Here is a 14,132-nt window from a genome sequence, read left to right as displayed (position 1 = left end):
CTCTCTCTCCCTCTGGCAAATAAATAAATAAAATCTTAAAAAAAAGAAAGAAGAAAGAAATTGCCAATAAGAGAAGAGATTCTGAACATCATATTGGCATAATATCCCAGTCTAGGAAAAAGGATTTTTTGGTACCTGTGGTACCTCTTGTTTCCCTTGACTTGGAGGTAGCAAGTCTTGCTCAGCCCGAGTGCTGTCAGGACCCGGGTCTGTGGCCACAGGGTCCCCACAAGGAGAGGAGTGTGGCTGGAATATGTGACCTCACGGTGCCAGCACCGTGTGGGGGAGAGTGTGCCCAGTTCCGATGCTGAGCTCCTGAGTTGAGTTGTGGGTGGACCGGGTCTCTAAGCCCCCTCCGCGTCTACCAGGCTCTCAATCTCAGGCACACGAATCACCTGTTAGCTCTTGGTGTCCTCATGCGTTGGGGACCTGGTGGTTGTGGACACATGGCTTCTGGCCTGGACTGTGCGCCACCTAACATATGTCGGTCGCTGGTTCTGTACTCATCGACAGACACTCTGTAGGTGCTTATCGACAGGACTGTTTCCTGGTGATTCTTGGAGGAACTTTGCTCAGAGAACTCGAATTTTTTCTTTGTCCTGTGAAGTCAGATGAAGCTGCTGGTGTCACGAGATCCTTCTTGCTGGTTCTTTCAAGAGAAGAACAATACAGTAGGGATTCCATCCGCCTTTTCCAGGCAAGATGGCGCCCCCGGTCAGTGGAGCTTGCCCTTGTCCTGGCACAAGCACAGGACTTCTCCATGATAGCGTGGCAGACATGGCCGTGGCAGGTGCGGGGCACCAGGGACCTCAGCCCCTGTCTCTCCCAGAGGCGTGCTCCCCGTGGAAATGAAACCGCTGACACTTTGTCGGCTGCCGACCTGGGAATTAAGAGGCCCTCCTCCCCCAGCCCGACATCTGCTGATGCCCATAAAAAGTAATTGCTTTTGAGATGCTGTATAGGACCGGGGACTGGCTGGCAAGAACATCGACGTGGAGGCATGGGGGAGAGATGGAAGTTACCTGTTTCCCCCCGGGGAACAGAGGGGGATGTAACACCTTTATTTTCTTGGGGAGCAGAAAGGTACAGTTGGGTAGTTAAATTTGAAAGAGAATAGCACGACACAGAAAAAAGAGAGAGGGGCATTTAACAAGAAAAATCCCTAGAGGGGAAGATTAAAGCGAACAGGTGCTGGAAGAATGTTTCTGCATATTAGAGCTTAATTAGATTTGAAGATGAATTCCAGATGGGCTAATTATGTATGAGTTGTTGCAGGTTATTTCTTGTAGGGGCAAACTTATATTTTTGGAAGTGGTGATTTAGTTTGATTGGGTTTGATTCCTGCCTCCTACCATATCTCCTCCGAGAAACTTCCGCTTCTGGGGCTCCAGGACCCACTCAGCCAGCTCGTGTCTCGGGCTGCCCCCTTCGAAGCTGGTAGAGCCACAGAAAGCTGGGCCCACCCTGACCACTGCAGAAAGCAGCACAGGGTGGCCACCTGTCACATGAAGGACAAGTGACTTACCCAAATGGACTGGAATGTAATTCCAACTTCAAAGGAAGGCAGACAGACAAAGCGGTGTGTTGTTTCCAGGCATGTGTCCTTTGATGGGGTGCTGATGCTTCCTGTGTAGCTAGCTGGTTAGACAGATTTGGACCGTTTTCTGGGAGAGCAAAGGGGCAGGTTCCGGTTGACAGCTCTCTTAAGTTGTGAATCGAGGAAAGGTCGGGAAGGCATAAACTGAGATGTATTACAGACCAGAAATTTTAATTTCTAAACGAAGGGATCTGGGCCAAATAGGACCTCTGGACTTGCCGTTAGGATGATAGATTTGCTTCAACGTAGGAACAGCCTGTGAAGGTTGTCTCGAAAGGTGGTGTGCGCCTGTGACGTCCGTGGACAGGTGGGATGTGCCAGGGTGGCCTGATGTCGCCCTGCAGGCCTCAGCGGGGTCTGCTGGCATCCATTCGGGTCTGAGGGCTTTAATAAATGTAAACTTTTATGGAAGGCCCCATAATTGGAAGTTATGGATGTATAATTTATATATGACTCAGTGAATGATTTATATGCTGTTAAGTGATGATTTAGATAGAAAATATGACCCCCTCACAGAATCTTTAATGAAAAGTGTTGGTTCTTACGAACTTATTTCTAGAGCTCTGTTTGAACTCAGCATGTTTGACATAAATCAGATATAATTGTCATTTTATGATTAATGAACATGTGCTGGCCGTTTTTCCCCATAATTAAACTTTATGTTCTGTGCATCTGACAGAGCAAAACAAGTTTAGACTTTGACAGATTGTTGGTGGGGGTTTTCCACGTTTGCGTATTTGTGTGTGTGTGTACTTATTTGCGTGTGTATTTGTTTTATGAACGAACACGTATTAAATCGGGTTTCAGAGGTGTGAGTAGGATCGTTAGGAGCTAGCCTTCAGACCCGAGGTTGAGGAGTGCTTGTGAAGGATGGAGAGGCACGGGTGTAGCTTGGGGGGCGGGGGGGGGCAGGCGGGAGGGAGCCCTGGGCCCGTGTGTTGCACGGCAGTGTTATTACCAGGCCTCATGTGTGTGCTGGGCAGGGGCCTGTGATGCACGCTCCCAGCGGAGACTCCCCATTAGCCAGAAGCACGGCTGCTTTTCATGTTACGGCTGTCATACCGAGCTCTGGGCAATGACGGCAGGTGGATGTGTAGCAAAAACATGCACAGTTTCCTCTCTGCTTTTCATACACTTCGACAAGACTCATAATCGTTGACAAGGTAAGACAAACATGTGAAAGACTAACCATGTCACTGGTCAGCATGCCTTCACTCACGCCGCTTGCTTCTGTTTCCTGTTTCAGGACATAGACAAGTTTGGCAATGAGATCACCCAGCTGGCCCGGCCCCTGCCCGTGGAGTATCTGATCATAGATGTAAGTGTGCGGCGTCCACCACACCCTGGGCGGCCGGGTGGGGGCTGGGTGAGGGTGGCAGCGGTGGCTTGGACAGTTGCCTTCTGCTTGGCCCAGGACAGGCACCCAGGAAGTAGATGAATCATTGAGCTCCTGTCATCCCTGAAAACCAGGCGATTTTAAGGGCTTTTCCGTCTAGTTTCAGTTTTTTTATTTCCTTAAGTACAACTTAGGGTTTACCTTCTCCCAAACTAAAGTGCAGCAAAGGACCACCGACCTGGCCAGGCAGCCTCTGAAGGTCAGTGAGCCCAGCGTGGCACCGTGTGTAGGTGCGACCCTGGTCACAGCTCGGCTGCCGGAGCCGGGCTCGTGGTGGGCCTCTCCACCTGCGTCAGTCCCAGGGGCAGCCAGCGTGACTGTCCTCAAGTGAGGTGGTATGTGCTTTCCTGGAGGGAACTCCAGGAGCCCAGAAGGCAGCTGGCTGCAACGCACGATCCTCGTCTCGGCTGCTTTCTGGAGGTGTGCTCGGCTCATGGAGGTGTGGCCCCAGGCCAGAGGGCAGCAAAGGGCTCCGGCATGAATGCCCAACACATTTGTAGCCATCAGCTCTGTCCCAGGGGGACAGGCGGCTGCTCATTTCCTAACTGCTGCCTGCCAGGTTCTCTTTGGGCTGCATTAGGACTCAGGAAGGGCATGTGATTCAGGCTGTAAAAGATCATTGCATTTGGAGTAGCGGGTCCCCAGGAGCCAAGCCCATCGGTGCTCCATTCCAATTGACAGCTCCCGAGAACGTATTTATTACCTAGGCCGTAAAGCCATCTGTTATTTAGACTACCTAGGGTGTAATTAAGATGAAAACAGGTTGATGGAACATACACTTAGGAGGAGTCGGCATGATTTAAAGCCAGCTTTCTGAGGTCTTCTCTCCCCGTGGCCTCCCCACCCTTTTCTTCTTACAAAAGAGCCGAGTTCTTGCTTAGTGTGCTGTGTCAGTAGAGTTTGGCTGTGAAGGAACATTCTGCCTCCTGATAGCCAAGCTCTCTGTTGTTGTGGAACGAGGTTGGAGCAGTCCCTTGAGAGCAGGTGTCCAGACTGGTGTGCTCATCATCAAGCCTCATGAGCAGTCTGCTGTTTCAGGCAAGAGAAGGCATGGGCCACATTCCCTGGGCTGCTGTGGAGGTGTCCGGGCATCGGCTAGATGACCTGAGACAGGCTGGCTGGGGGGTGGCTTAAACACAGGACAAGGTGCTGGATGCCCTGCACCCCTCTGTGGGTGTCTGGGATATTCACAGACTGCCTAGTGAACTTTGGTACTGTCATGCTCTGAGGGGAGGTTACAAGTCTAACAAAGACGTCTCTTCATCCCACATCTGTTGCCTGGTAGGGGTTCTGAGTTGCTGGTCCACCACCGTGTCTGCCTTCCTGAAGCAGAAGCACTGTGCCGTCCACGGGCCTTCGTCTCTTCCGCTGTCTCTCTGACAGCAGCTGGAGACTGAGAAGGGCTTGCGTGTCTGAGCCTTAGTGGACGTAGGCACTCGGGTCATCTTTGACTCTAGAGGAACACACTGAGGCTGAGGATCCGTAGCTGACAGAGGCTACGCGGCCAGTACGTGGCACTGTGGCCAGAGCCCACACGGCTGCGTGGTCTCGTCAGTAAGAGACCAGCGGGAGTGGCGCCTGGCTATTAGCTCAGTCGCTGGAATGTGTGACTCTTGATCTCAGGGTTGTGAGTCCAAGCCCCACAATGGGCGTAGAGATGACTTAAAAATAGCATCTTTTTTATTCTTTTTAAAGATTTTATTTATTTATTTGACAGAGAGAGAGACAGCGAGAGAGGGAACACAAGCAGGGGGAGAGGGAGATGGAGAAGCAGACTCCCCGCAGAGCAGGGAGCCCGATGCGGGGCTCGATCCCAGGACCCTGGGATCATGACCTGAGCCGAAGGCAGACGCTCAATGACTGAGCCACCCAGGCGCCCCCAAAATAGCATCTTTAAAAGAGCAGTGGGGCTCCGGTCTCGGCTGCTGCTGCCGGCTCAGCCGTCTTCCAGTGAGCTGGCAAAGTCACAGCGAGTCCTGGGCCAGCCAGCCTGAAACGGCCCGCTGCCTTTGCTGATGCAGAAAACAGACCAGAACAACATCTTCATTCTTTAGAAATAGTCCCAAAGGAACCAGAATAGCTACCCTAAATCTGGACGAGGTGTAATCTGCTGCCGCTGGTGTCATGTTGTAGAGGAGAGGCTGTGTCAACTGAAAGGTGGTTGATAGCTCACACTTGGGTGCTCTCGTGGGAGGAGCGCCTGCCAGGGGGAATGAAAAACGGTATTTGTATTGATTCGTGCACATTTACCACTGTCCCTGTAGTTTGTATCGATTCTGTGTTAGATTTAAAATGCCCTCTGTTGTTACTAAAGCATGTCTGAGCCAAATGAAGGGCTTAGGCTCCCCTTTGGACACAAGTTCTTGACTCCAGCCCATCTGATGGGGAAAGCACGACTGCCGTGTCCTGCAGCTCAGAAGCATGGGTTCTCTTGCGGCCTGGACTTGCCCCAGCTCCGCGCCGTGGGGCCATACGTCCCAAGGGGCCTCAGTGAGCTCTCTGGAGGTCACTGCGTCTCTCAGACCATCACAGCTGACCCTGAGAATTCTCCTGGCCTCATCTATTATGTCCCCACAGCTCACTCTCTGGCTCCTCCGCGGGCGAGGGCCGCTGTGTGGGCGGCTCGGCAGACGGAAGCCCGGAGGCCGGCACACACAAACTGCCCGCAAGCGGCACGATCCTAAAACTTGTGAACAATGATCCTTCATTTTGCTTCCCAGATCAGAGTGTCAGGGATTTCATTTCGGGGTGTCTTTAACCGGGGACCGTGGTGTCCAGTGGAAAATAGGACTCTCTGGCTGGAGCTCGGGGGAGGGTGCTGTGTTCAGGGCTGCTTGGAGCACCTGGGGCCGCCCTCACCCCTGTTTGCAGCACAATTTATCAAGGGTTTTGTTTTTGTTCATTAGATCACAACCACTTTCCCCAAGGATCCAGTTTATACTTTTTCTATTTCGCAAAATCCATTTCCTATTGAAAACCGGGATGTATTGGGTGAGACACAGGTAAGCTCTTTGTCTTTAGAAACATAATTTAAAGTAACTACTGCTTGTTTATCTAGTGTCAGTGTTGTTTCTCCAGAAAGTACCAAGCTTTCAAACTCTCCTGATTGATTCTTGTGACGAAGCCCAGCTAGGACTTTTTCTGAGACACTGTTGATCACCGAGACATCCTCTGTGGGGCCGGGGCTGATGTAACCACAGAGGCAACTCCCCGTAAGGCCACAGGCTTGTGGATCTGCCAGAAGAGCCGTTCTCAGTTGACTTCTTTTCTTCCCCAAACGTATTTGTCACTTGTGTCCTCTCCCAACAACTTTTTTATTATTTGTTTGTTAACAAGCATCATCTCCTTGTGGAGATGTCACTTCACCGCTCTGGCTTCCAGCCCTGTCACCCTGTGCGTTTCTCACACACCGTCTGGGCCGTGTGGGCCTCTTGTGGCCTGGCCGCCCGGGCTTTCCAGCACGCGGTGCGGGTCCCACACAGCACTTCCTGTGCGGCGGTCCCTGCTCTCCGCTGCACACCTGCCTCGTGCTGCCACACGGACGGCCTGGGACACACATTTGTTCTTAGGTTCTAATTGCTAACAGGTGTTGCAGAAAAGAATATAAGGAGATTCTCTTGGGAAGTGTGGTGCTTTATTTGCAAAACCTCCCTGATGCTTTGCTCTCCTCATGGTGCATCTGTGCAGAGACTCGGGGTGCTTGAAGAGGTGCAGAGCCACTTCCTGGTGGCACTCTTGAACCTCCTGTGTTTAGTTTTTTGTTTTGTTTTTTTAAAGACTTTATTCATTTATTTGAGAGAGAGAGCATGAGAGAGAGAAAGCACGAGAAAGGGAGGGTCAGAGAGAGAAGCAGACTTCTCTGCTGAATGGGGAGCCCGATGCGGGACTTGATCCTGGGACTCCAGGATCATGACCTGAGCTGAAGGCAGATAGATGCTTAACCCACTGAGCCACCCAGGCGCCCCCTCTTGTGTTTAGTTTTGCTGACAGTGGGAGTGTTGCATCATCCCCCCCAACACACACACACACACACACACACACACACACATGCTCCTCGCTGTCCAGCTGTCCGAGGTCAACAGTCCAGTGCAGACAGGTCTTCTAGCCCCAAAGTGAGCCCTTCCCACAACCCACTCTCCACCTGGAGGGGTGGGGGGCATTTTCTGTCTTTTTGAATGTGTCTTCCAGCTGGGTCGGCTTTATACACATGCTCTCTTACACACGTCAGTGAGTCACACGTACTGAGAGCACCGTCCTGGGAGGATAGAGCCGTAGCTTACTTATATGGTAGCTGCGTGTCCCTCTGGCCTGGGTCCCCATCAGTGATTATAGATCAAGATGGGGAGAGGTGTGTGTCTGCACTCCGCATTCAGCCGTGTCCAGGAGGGGACAGATGGCTCTGGGCTGGGCACTGGGGCTGTCCTGGGACGCGCCTGCTCACTCGCTTCCTCCTGCCTCGCCACTGTAGGACTTCCACAGTTTGGCCACCTATCTATCCCAGAATACCTCATCCGTGTTCCTGGATACCATCTCGGATTTCCACCTCCTGCTGTTTCTGGTCACCAATGAGGTCATGCCTCTGCAGGTACGGGCCTGAGTGTGCCCGCTGAGCACCTGGCTTTGGGGGTCCCCAGCTGGGGTTTGGCTGTAGTCAGAGCATGGCTGGGAAGCTGGGTCAAAGTCCCTCTTACGTTCTGTGGGCAGTGGCTTTTCGCAGGAGGCTTACTGGTAGAAAGATGGAGTTTTCACATTAGCATCTGCCCTGAAACAGCTTCCTTACGGGTCTGCCCCCCACAACGGAGGACAGTTTCACTCGTTATAATTCTGTATTGAGCTCTGTGTCCTCTAGCATGGAGCATTAGAGAGCCAGCAATTTACAGAATTCCTGTCCTAACAGTGTCAGAATCACGGCCTCTGCTCCTTACTGCTCTCTCCCCTCCTCCTGAATCAACTGTGGTTTTATGGCCTTGGCCCAGACGGTTGGCTCGCGTCCAGGCCCTGAGTGCACAGCTGCATGGTTGGCATTTTTAAGACGCACTGTTGGGAAGAAGAGGGCAGGTGTCATGGGCGGCGGCTGCTCTCTGAGCAATGTGGGGCCGTGGGGCCAGCCAGGGAGCCCTTACTTTGTGCCCTTTTTTCCTGCCTGAGACCCAAGGACACACCAGACAGAGGGGAACGAGTTTTCTCTGAGCCTCTGACTTGACACGTTCCCTGAAGGTGACAAAATAGGCCCTTCTGTCCCCACTGCTCTCCTGCGTCAGGCGGCCTGTGGCTGTTCTTGTATCCTGCTGGGTTTAGCTGGTGTCTGTGTTTCATCCCAAACTACCCACTTCTGACATTGGACATCAGGCACCCTGAGACTTCCCTCTGGCTTTGCTTGCCTTGGTAAGCCTAGAGGGTGGCCGCTCAGCCCCAGGTGCAGCCGCTGCCCGTCCAGTTGGACAGGCGGCAAAAGTCTGGGCTCTTCACACCAGGGCCTCCTCACCAGTAGACGTGTACTGTTTGGCAGTCGCCTGTTAGAAAACCTGTTCTGGGGAGCCCCTGAGAGCCCCCGAAGCCTTATTAGTTCCCCACTGTATAAACTCTTTTAATTCTCTGCACTTTGACCCTGGAGGCCTAGGATCTAGAGACATGGTTGAGAAGATAGAGAGCCTGCAGGGAGAGCATGAGGGTGGAGGATGGACCCCATGACCCTGGGCACCTGTCCGTGCATCCAGGCCCTCAGGATAAGGGACGTGAGCTTTAGTATCTTGCTGGTTGAGCACACTCCTCATGACAGAGAGCAGCATAGTAGGGCTATTTGGGAAGAACTTAAACTTAGCTCTAAAATTTAGCACTTGATTTTATAGAGCTGAGTGTGTGGCATTTTGTGTTTCATAGTGACAGCCTGTGAGATTTTTTTTAATCGCCCCTGAAGCGTGTCTTGATGTTGGGGAAGGAGACACTAACGACAGCGTGTCCACCATCGTGAAGCACGTGGGAGCCTTCATTTTTGGGTTCTTGCAGGACAGCATCAGCTTGTTGCTGGAGGCCGTGAGGACAAGAAACGAGGAGCTCGCCCAGACGTGGAAGAAGTCTGAGCAGTGGGCCACCATCGAGCAACTGTGCAGTAAGTGTCCTCCCCCTCCTCAGTCCCAGGCATCACGCCCTCCCACTGCCACTGCCAGAGCCCAGGGAACCGGACACATACGCCGCACAGCTCCTTAGGTCCTAGAAGCCTGACGCCAGGTGCATTCTGATGGGTGTAGTGGGCAGTCAGACAAGGACAGGACTTTTTCATTGCTGCGCTGTGCCTGTTCTCGAGGCCACACAGGCCTTTGGAACACAGCTCTGTGCTGGCATGGATAGAGAGGATGTGCGGATCAGCCTCTTAGGAGCAACTTGAAGGTCACTGTTTTAGATAAACAGAAACCTTACATTCACCACAGTGCTGAAAGGGCAGAAATCTTTGGTCTCCTCAGGCTTTTCTTTTTTCCCTTCTTTCTACCGGTCTCAGAGCTTTCTTGAAGGATAAAGAGGAAAAACCTTACAGGATAGATTGTCCAGGAGCCTGAGTGACCTCGCTGCCCCAGGGGGAGCCTCTGTCTTCAGTCCGGGGCAGGAGCTCCCGGTGCAGGCGCCCCATCAGCCGGGGGCTCCGGGTGGTGGCAGGCTGCTGGAGCGGTCCCTTTCCCTGTGGCTTTGAGAAATACTGGAATGCCCTCTTCAGACAGCTTTGAAAATACATATCAGAAATGTTTATCCCGTTTTCTCTATGTAGTAGGTTAGATACTAGAGCCATAAGTAGCCAGGAAAAGCCTCAGTGGAACCTAAGCTGCGAGGGAGCCTCGTGGACGCTTGTTCTCTCTGGACCCCAGTACCTGGGGGTCCGTGCTCTGAGGCGCCTCGGTGTTGGTTGTGCTGCGCTTTGGGTCTCGTCTTCCCTTCTGCAGTTCTGACCAGCAGGTCGGTCGTGGGGCTGTCCAGTCATTCTAAGGCAGAGGACAGTTGTTGCCACCAGATTCCCTAAAGTGAAAGCCTGCAGCCTCGTGCCCTCGGGTGGACAGTGGTGTGGTGCCTGGGCGGTGGGGTGGGGGGGGCACTGTGCTCTACCCCCGAAACGAAGAGACCGTCCCGTGTGGACTACACCTGGATTGAAAAGAACCTGGGTGACTGAGAGGTCTGGCGAGAGAAGGGCACCGGGGAGCAGGGACGTGGACTCTACACCCAGTGAGAGCCTGTCACGCCTCCGTCCCGGGGCTCCAGCAGCCCTGGAAGCCTCGCACACACTGCTGACGTGTGCAGGCCGCCGGGCGGGCAGCCTTGGGGAGACTTCACTCACGCTCCGACCCAGGCGGCCCGCTCCTGGGGTTTTCCCCGGGACACGGAACACAGGTCCACATGGAGCTGTGTGTGAGAGTATGCGCCGCAGCCCTGCTGGTGATGGCCCAGGACAGTCAGCGACCCACATGGGTAGCCAGAGGTGGTGCTCTCGCGGAGAAGCCTCGCTCCGCCCAGCAAGCCGGGAGGGTGGCGGTGGGGTTGAGCTGGCGGTGGGGCCGAGCCGGCCGCGGTTGACAGCTTGCAGTTCTGTGGACAGCAGCTCTGTGCGGTGGGTTCTCTGAGGTCCTAGAGCCTGTCCGTCCGCGCAGCAAGGTAGAGCCCTCGGGGAGGGGGGCGTGGCAGAGGCCTTGAGCAGCGACAAACAGCTTCTCTTCCCACCCTGCAGGCACCGTCGGAGTGCAGCTTCCGGGCCTCCACGAGTACGGAGCCGTCGGGGGCTCCACGCACGCTGCCGCGGCCGCCATGTGGGCCTGTCAGCACTGCACCTTCATGAACCAGCCAGGCACCGGCCACTGCGAGATGTGTAGCCTCCCTAGGACCTAGGGCTCCCGGCCCCTGCTGGCAGGACTGGGCCCACCCCAGCCCTTTCTGAAGCCGGGATCATTGTAACCATTGCCCCATGGTGGGCAGCCCTGAAGGGGGCAGGGCAGGGTGGCTGCCCTCGGGTCTCTGACCCACAAAGCTTCTCAGCACCGGCATCCCTGGAGGGAGAGCTGGGCTGGTGCTCTGCGGGCTGACACCAGCCTTCTAGCGGAGCGGCACGATGGCCCGCCTGGACGCCCCGTACCAGCCTCCGAGGTGGTGGAAGGACCTGGGCACCTCGGAACCATCACCTGGGGCTGGGAGGGGTGGGGAGGGCTTACTGCCGCCATCCAGCTTTCTCTTCCCTTTCTTTTGGATGCTTTTTGTTTTTGCCCCTCCCGTGGTTCCCGTGGGGAGTGTTTGGTGACCTCTGTGCACTGTTGCTCTGGGCTGACCCTGCCTGTGAGGGCCATTTCTTCCCCTGCCGGCGGCCGTTGTCTTGTGGAAACATGAGTGGGCCCAGGGCTACTGGTCTCCCTTCTGCCTGACCTGCAGGTTAATTTGCTGCCCGCCCTCCTCCTTGCGCTCACCTGACATCCAGGTGGGGTTTTTAAAGTCTGCGTTGGTTGTAATAACAGTTATCAGTAATTTCTGCCCAGAAGACTTTTATTTATTTCTTTTTAAGATAAAAACTACATAAAAGGGGAGTGAGAGACTAGTTCCCACTTCTTCCTTCCCATAGTGAGTCCCTGGGCGTGGGGGCAGGGTGGACGGGGACCCACAGTCAGTTCTTCTTGGAAGTAAACCTCAGTGCCTGAGACTTTCCTGCCAAGCCACACAGCAGCCGCAGCTGCAGACTTGGTGGTCCACGCATCGGCGCCTCCAGATGGGCCAGGCCTGCCTGGGGTGAGCTGGGTCGCCCGGGACCCGAAGCTCTAGCCCCTTTTGCCCTGTGCACCATTCTCCCATTGCCCCGCCCAGCCCCGGGCCTCCTGCACGGTGAAGAGCCACTGCAACAGGCCCGAGTGAGAGAGTAGGGGCTTGGTCTGTTGTCGGGTGACTGGACTGCTGTGGGGGTCCCAGGACAGAGGTCATGATCAGGCCTTGCACGTGTGCTCTGGGGTCCCCAGGGAGTTGTGGGCGGCACCCTGATGCCTCTTTGCCTTAATGAGGGCCATGTCTCTGAGCTGCATGGCACCCATGGGAGAGGCTGACCCAGACGTGGACTGTGCTGGGGACTTCATGTCTCTGCCCTGGGGGTGGGGGGAGGCCTCTGTGACCCTACCTTAACCCATGGCACTGTGGACAGAGAACTCTGTTCTCTGCATGTTGGCTTCTCGCGGCAGGGCTGTGCCTGGCACCTGCAGGTCCACCTGGTGTCTCGTCTCCTCTGGGGGCCAGGGGCCGATGAGGTTGGGTCTGGCTTCAGCAGAGCCATCGGTTGTTGGGGGAGGGGGGTGGGCAGGAGAGGCGCGGAGCGCAGACTCCCGCCAGGGTGTGGCGGCTGTCCCAGCTCAAGCTCAGCTCCCAGCCGCCTGCTGAGGGGCTCTCCACGACGGGCCCCGTGTCGTGTGGTCCCTGCGATCCAGTGTGAGGCTGCAGAGGGGCCCGGTGGCCCTGGGCCCTGAGCTCCCCCTCTGTGTCCCCCAGGCCCCCCCAACCCCCCATTCTCCTTGTGTCGCCTTCACCCACCAAGCTGGCTCCCGTCTCTCTTCAGCCAACATTCTCCTCACTCTGAAGTTCTGGCAGATGCAGAATTCATTTCCTTTCATCTTTTAGCTAAAGGAAGAGCGTTTTGATTTCTCTGCTTCTGGTTTTGAGTCACTCTTTGTTCAGTAAACGCACTTTATTTTATTGTCCAAATAAACAGACCCCGAGCTCAGCGTGAGGGTGTGGGGGCACCCTGCCAGAGGCCTTGGCCATGGGCAGCTCAGCCACCTCCTCCTGCCCAAGGGAGGGAGGGGTCCCCCAGCCCCACCTGCATCCTGCTCGCCCTCGTGTGGACGCACCCTCTGGCCACTGGGCGCGGGGTGACTGCTCAGCTGTCCAGGTGCACACAGCCGGCGGCCTTGGCCTCTGACAGTCTGCTCCTGGTGCTGCCGCTCCAGCAGGTGCGTCAGCTGGGTTTGCATTAGCGTTACCTGGACTCGGGTCCCGCCGTGAAGCCAATAAAAGTCCTGAAGCGACCGCTGAGCTCCCAGTTGTTGTTCCTGGGCCCTGAGGCCTTCCCTGCGCCGAGTGTGTGTCTGCAGGCCGCCTCCCGAGTCGCTTTGTGTTGTGGGACTTCACTTTTCTCCACATGTCACTGTCCTCGCTGATGGACCCCAGCGTGTCATCGGGCTGGGAGGAGAGCGTGGCCTCTCCTGGGTGCTTTCCTGCCTGTCAGCCATGTGGCTGCTTCTGGGCCTGGTGGGGGTTGGGGGAGGCAGGTGCTTGCAGCCGACAGCAGGTGAGGGATGCAGTCCAGAAGCCCCAACTGTACTGGTGCCTGGAGGTGTGAGGCCTGGAGGGGACGTGGTGCCTGTCCTGAATTACTCTTGGTGTTCGGGTACCACCCTGTCCTTTGGCCTCGGGACGCATTGCTCCCTGGACAAGTAGAGACAACAGCACCTGCCGATGTAAGGGGCCCTGGGTGCCTCTAGTCCTACCCCCGGGCCTGGCTTTTCTCAGCAGGGGTGTGGTGCATGCTACCAACCATAGTCCCCAAGTTGGGGTGACTGTCATATCTGGCCCTTGGTGCATCTCAGACAGCTGGACTTGCTGGACTTCCCACCTCGGGAAACCACGTGAAGGGGGTGTGCTGCCTGTGAGGAGTGCCCAGCGTAGCCCGCAACTGCCCTGCACACACGTGGCTTCTCCCCAGGCTGGTGGTGTCATTTGACCTTGGGAAGATCACACTGCCCGCAGATCTGGCATAAAGAGCACTGACTGGAGTGCACACCTTGCACACCCACGTGGGCGGCTGCCTTACTCCGCTCACCCCGCTGCTGTCCGAGCTGACCTTCAGCCCTTTTGTGGGTGTCTGTCAACCAGGGGTCAGCACTCAGGGCCCTTGTCTTTGTTTAGATAGACTGGTGATCATAAATCCTTACATCACAGCAAAGGGAGTAGGGATCCAACCTAACAATGTCTGCAGGGGCATCCTGGCCAGCCAAGGGCTAAACCCGGGTGGAGGGGGGATGGGGGGTAGGGGAGAGGCCTGCCTGGCTCAACCCACCCCCTTCCAGATCCACTTCCCCAGGTGCTCATTTTCTGCAGGACAGTCCTCCGGGGGGGGGGGGGGGGGGCAGTTCA

At 55.4% G+C, this 14,132-nt stretch overlaps 1 protein-coding gene across 2 annotated transcripts in view; it reads left to right on the top strand.

Annotated features, from left to right (window-relative positions):
- Positions 1-11,491, top strand: part of NPLOC4 (NPL4 homolog, ubiquitin recognition factor) — a 59,020-nt gene extending 47,529 nt beyond the window's left edge. Inside the window, exons 13-17 of one of the 2 annotated variants that reach the window (XM_045888278.3) lie at positions 2,844-2,915; positions 5,900-5,995; positions 7,462-7,578; positions 9,000-9,102; positions 10,702-11,491. In XM_045888278.3, the coding sequence (XP_045744234.1) occupies positions 2,844-2,915; positions 5,900-5,995; positions 7,462-7,578; positions 9,000-9,102; positions 10,702-10,859 (546 nt within the window). In that variant the 3' untranslated portion in view covers positions 10,860-11,491. Of the gene's footprint in view, positions 1-2,843; positions 2,916-5,899; positions 5,996-7,461; positions 7,579-8,873; positions 8,894-8,999; positions 9,103-10,701 lie in introns of those variants that run through there. The other variant, XM_064583702.1, reaches the window with a different exon arrangement.
- The last annotated feature ends 2,641 nt before the right edge of the window (positions 11,492-14,132 follow it).

The sequence above is a fragment of the Mirounga angustirostris genome, unplaced genomic scaffold (assembly GCF_029215605.1).
Source record: "Mirounga angustirostris isolate CCGP_5_RB_7025 unplaced genomic scaffold, mMirAng1.0.hap1 SCAF_17, whole genome shotgun sequence".
NCBI lineage: Eukaryota > Metazoa > Chordata > Mammalia > Carnivora > Phocidae > Mirounga > Mirounga angustirostris.
This window is presented reverse-complemented; position numbering and strand designations above follow the sequence as displayed.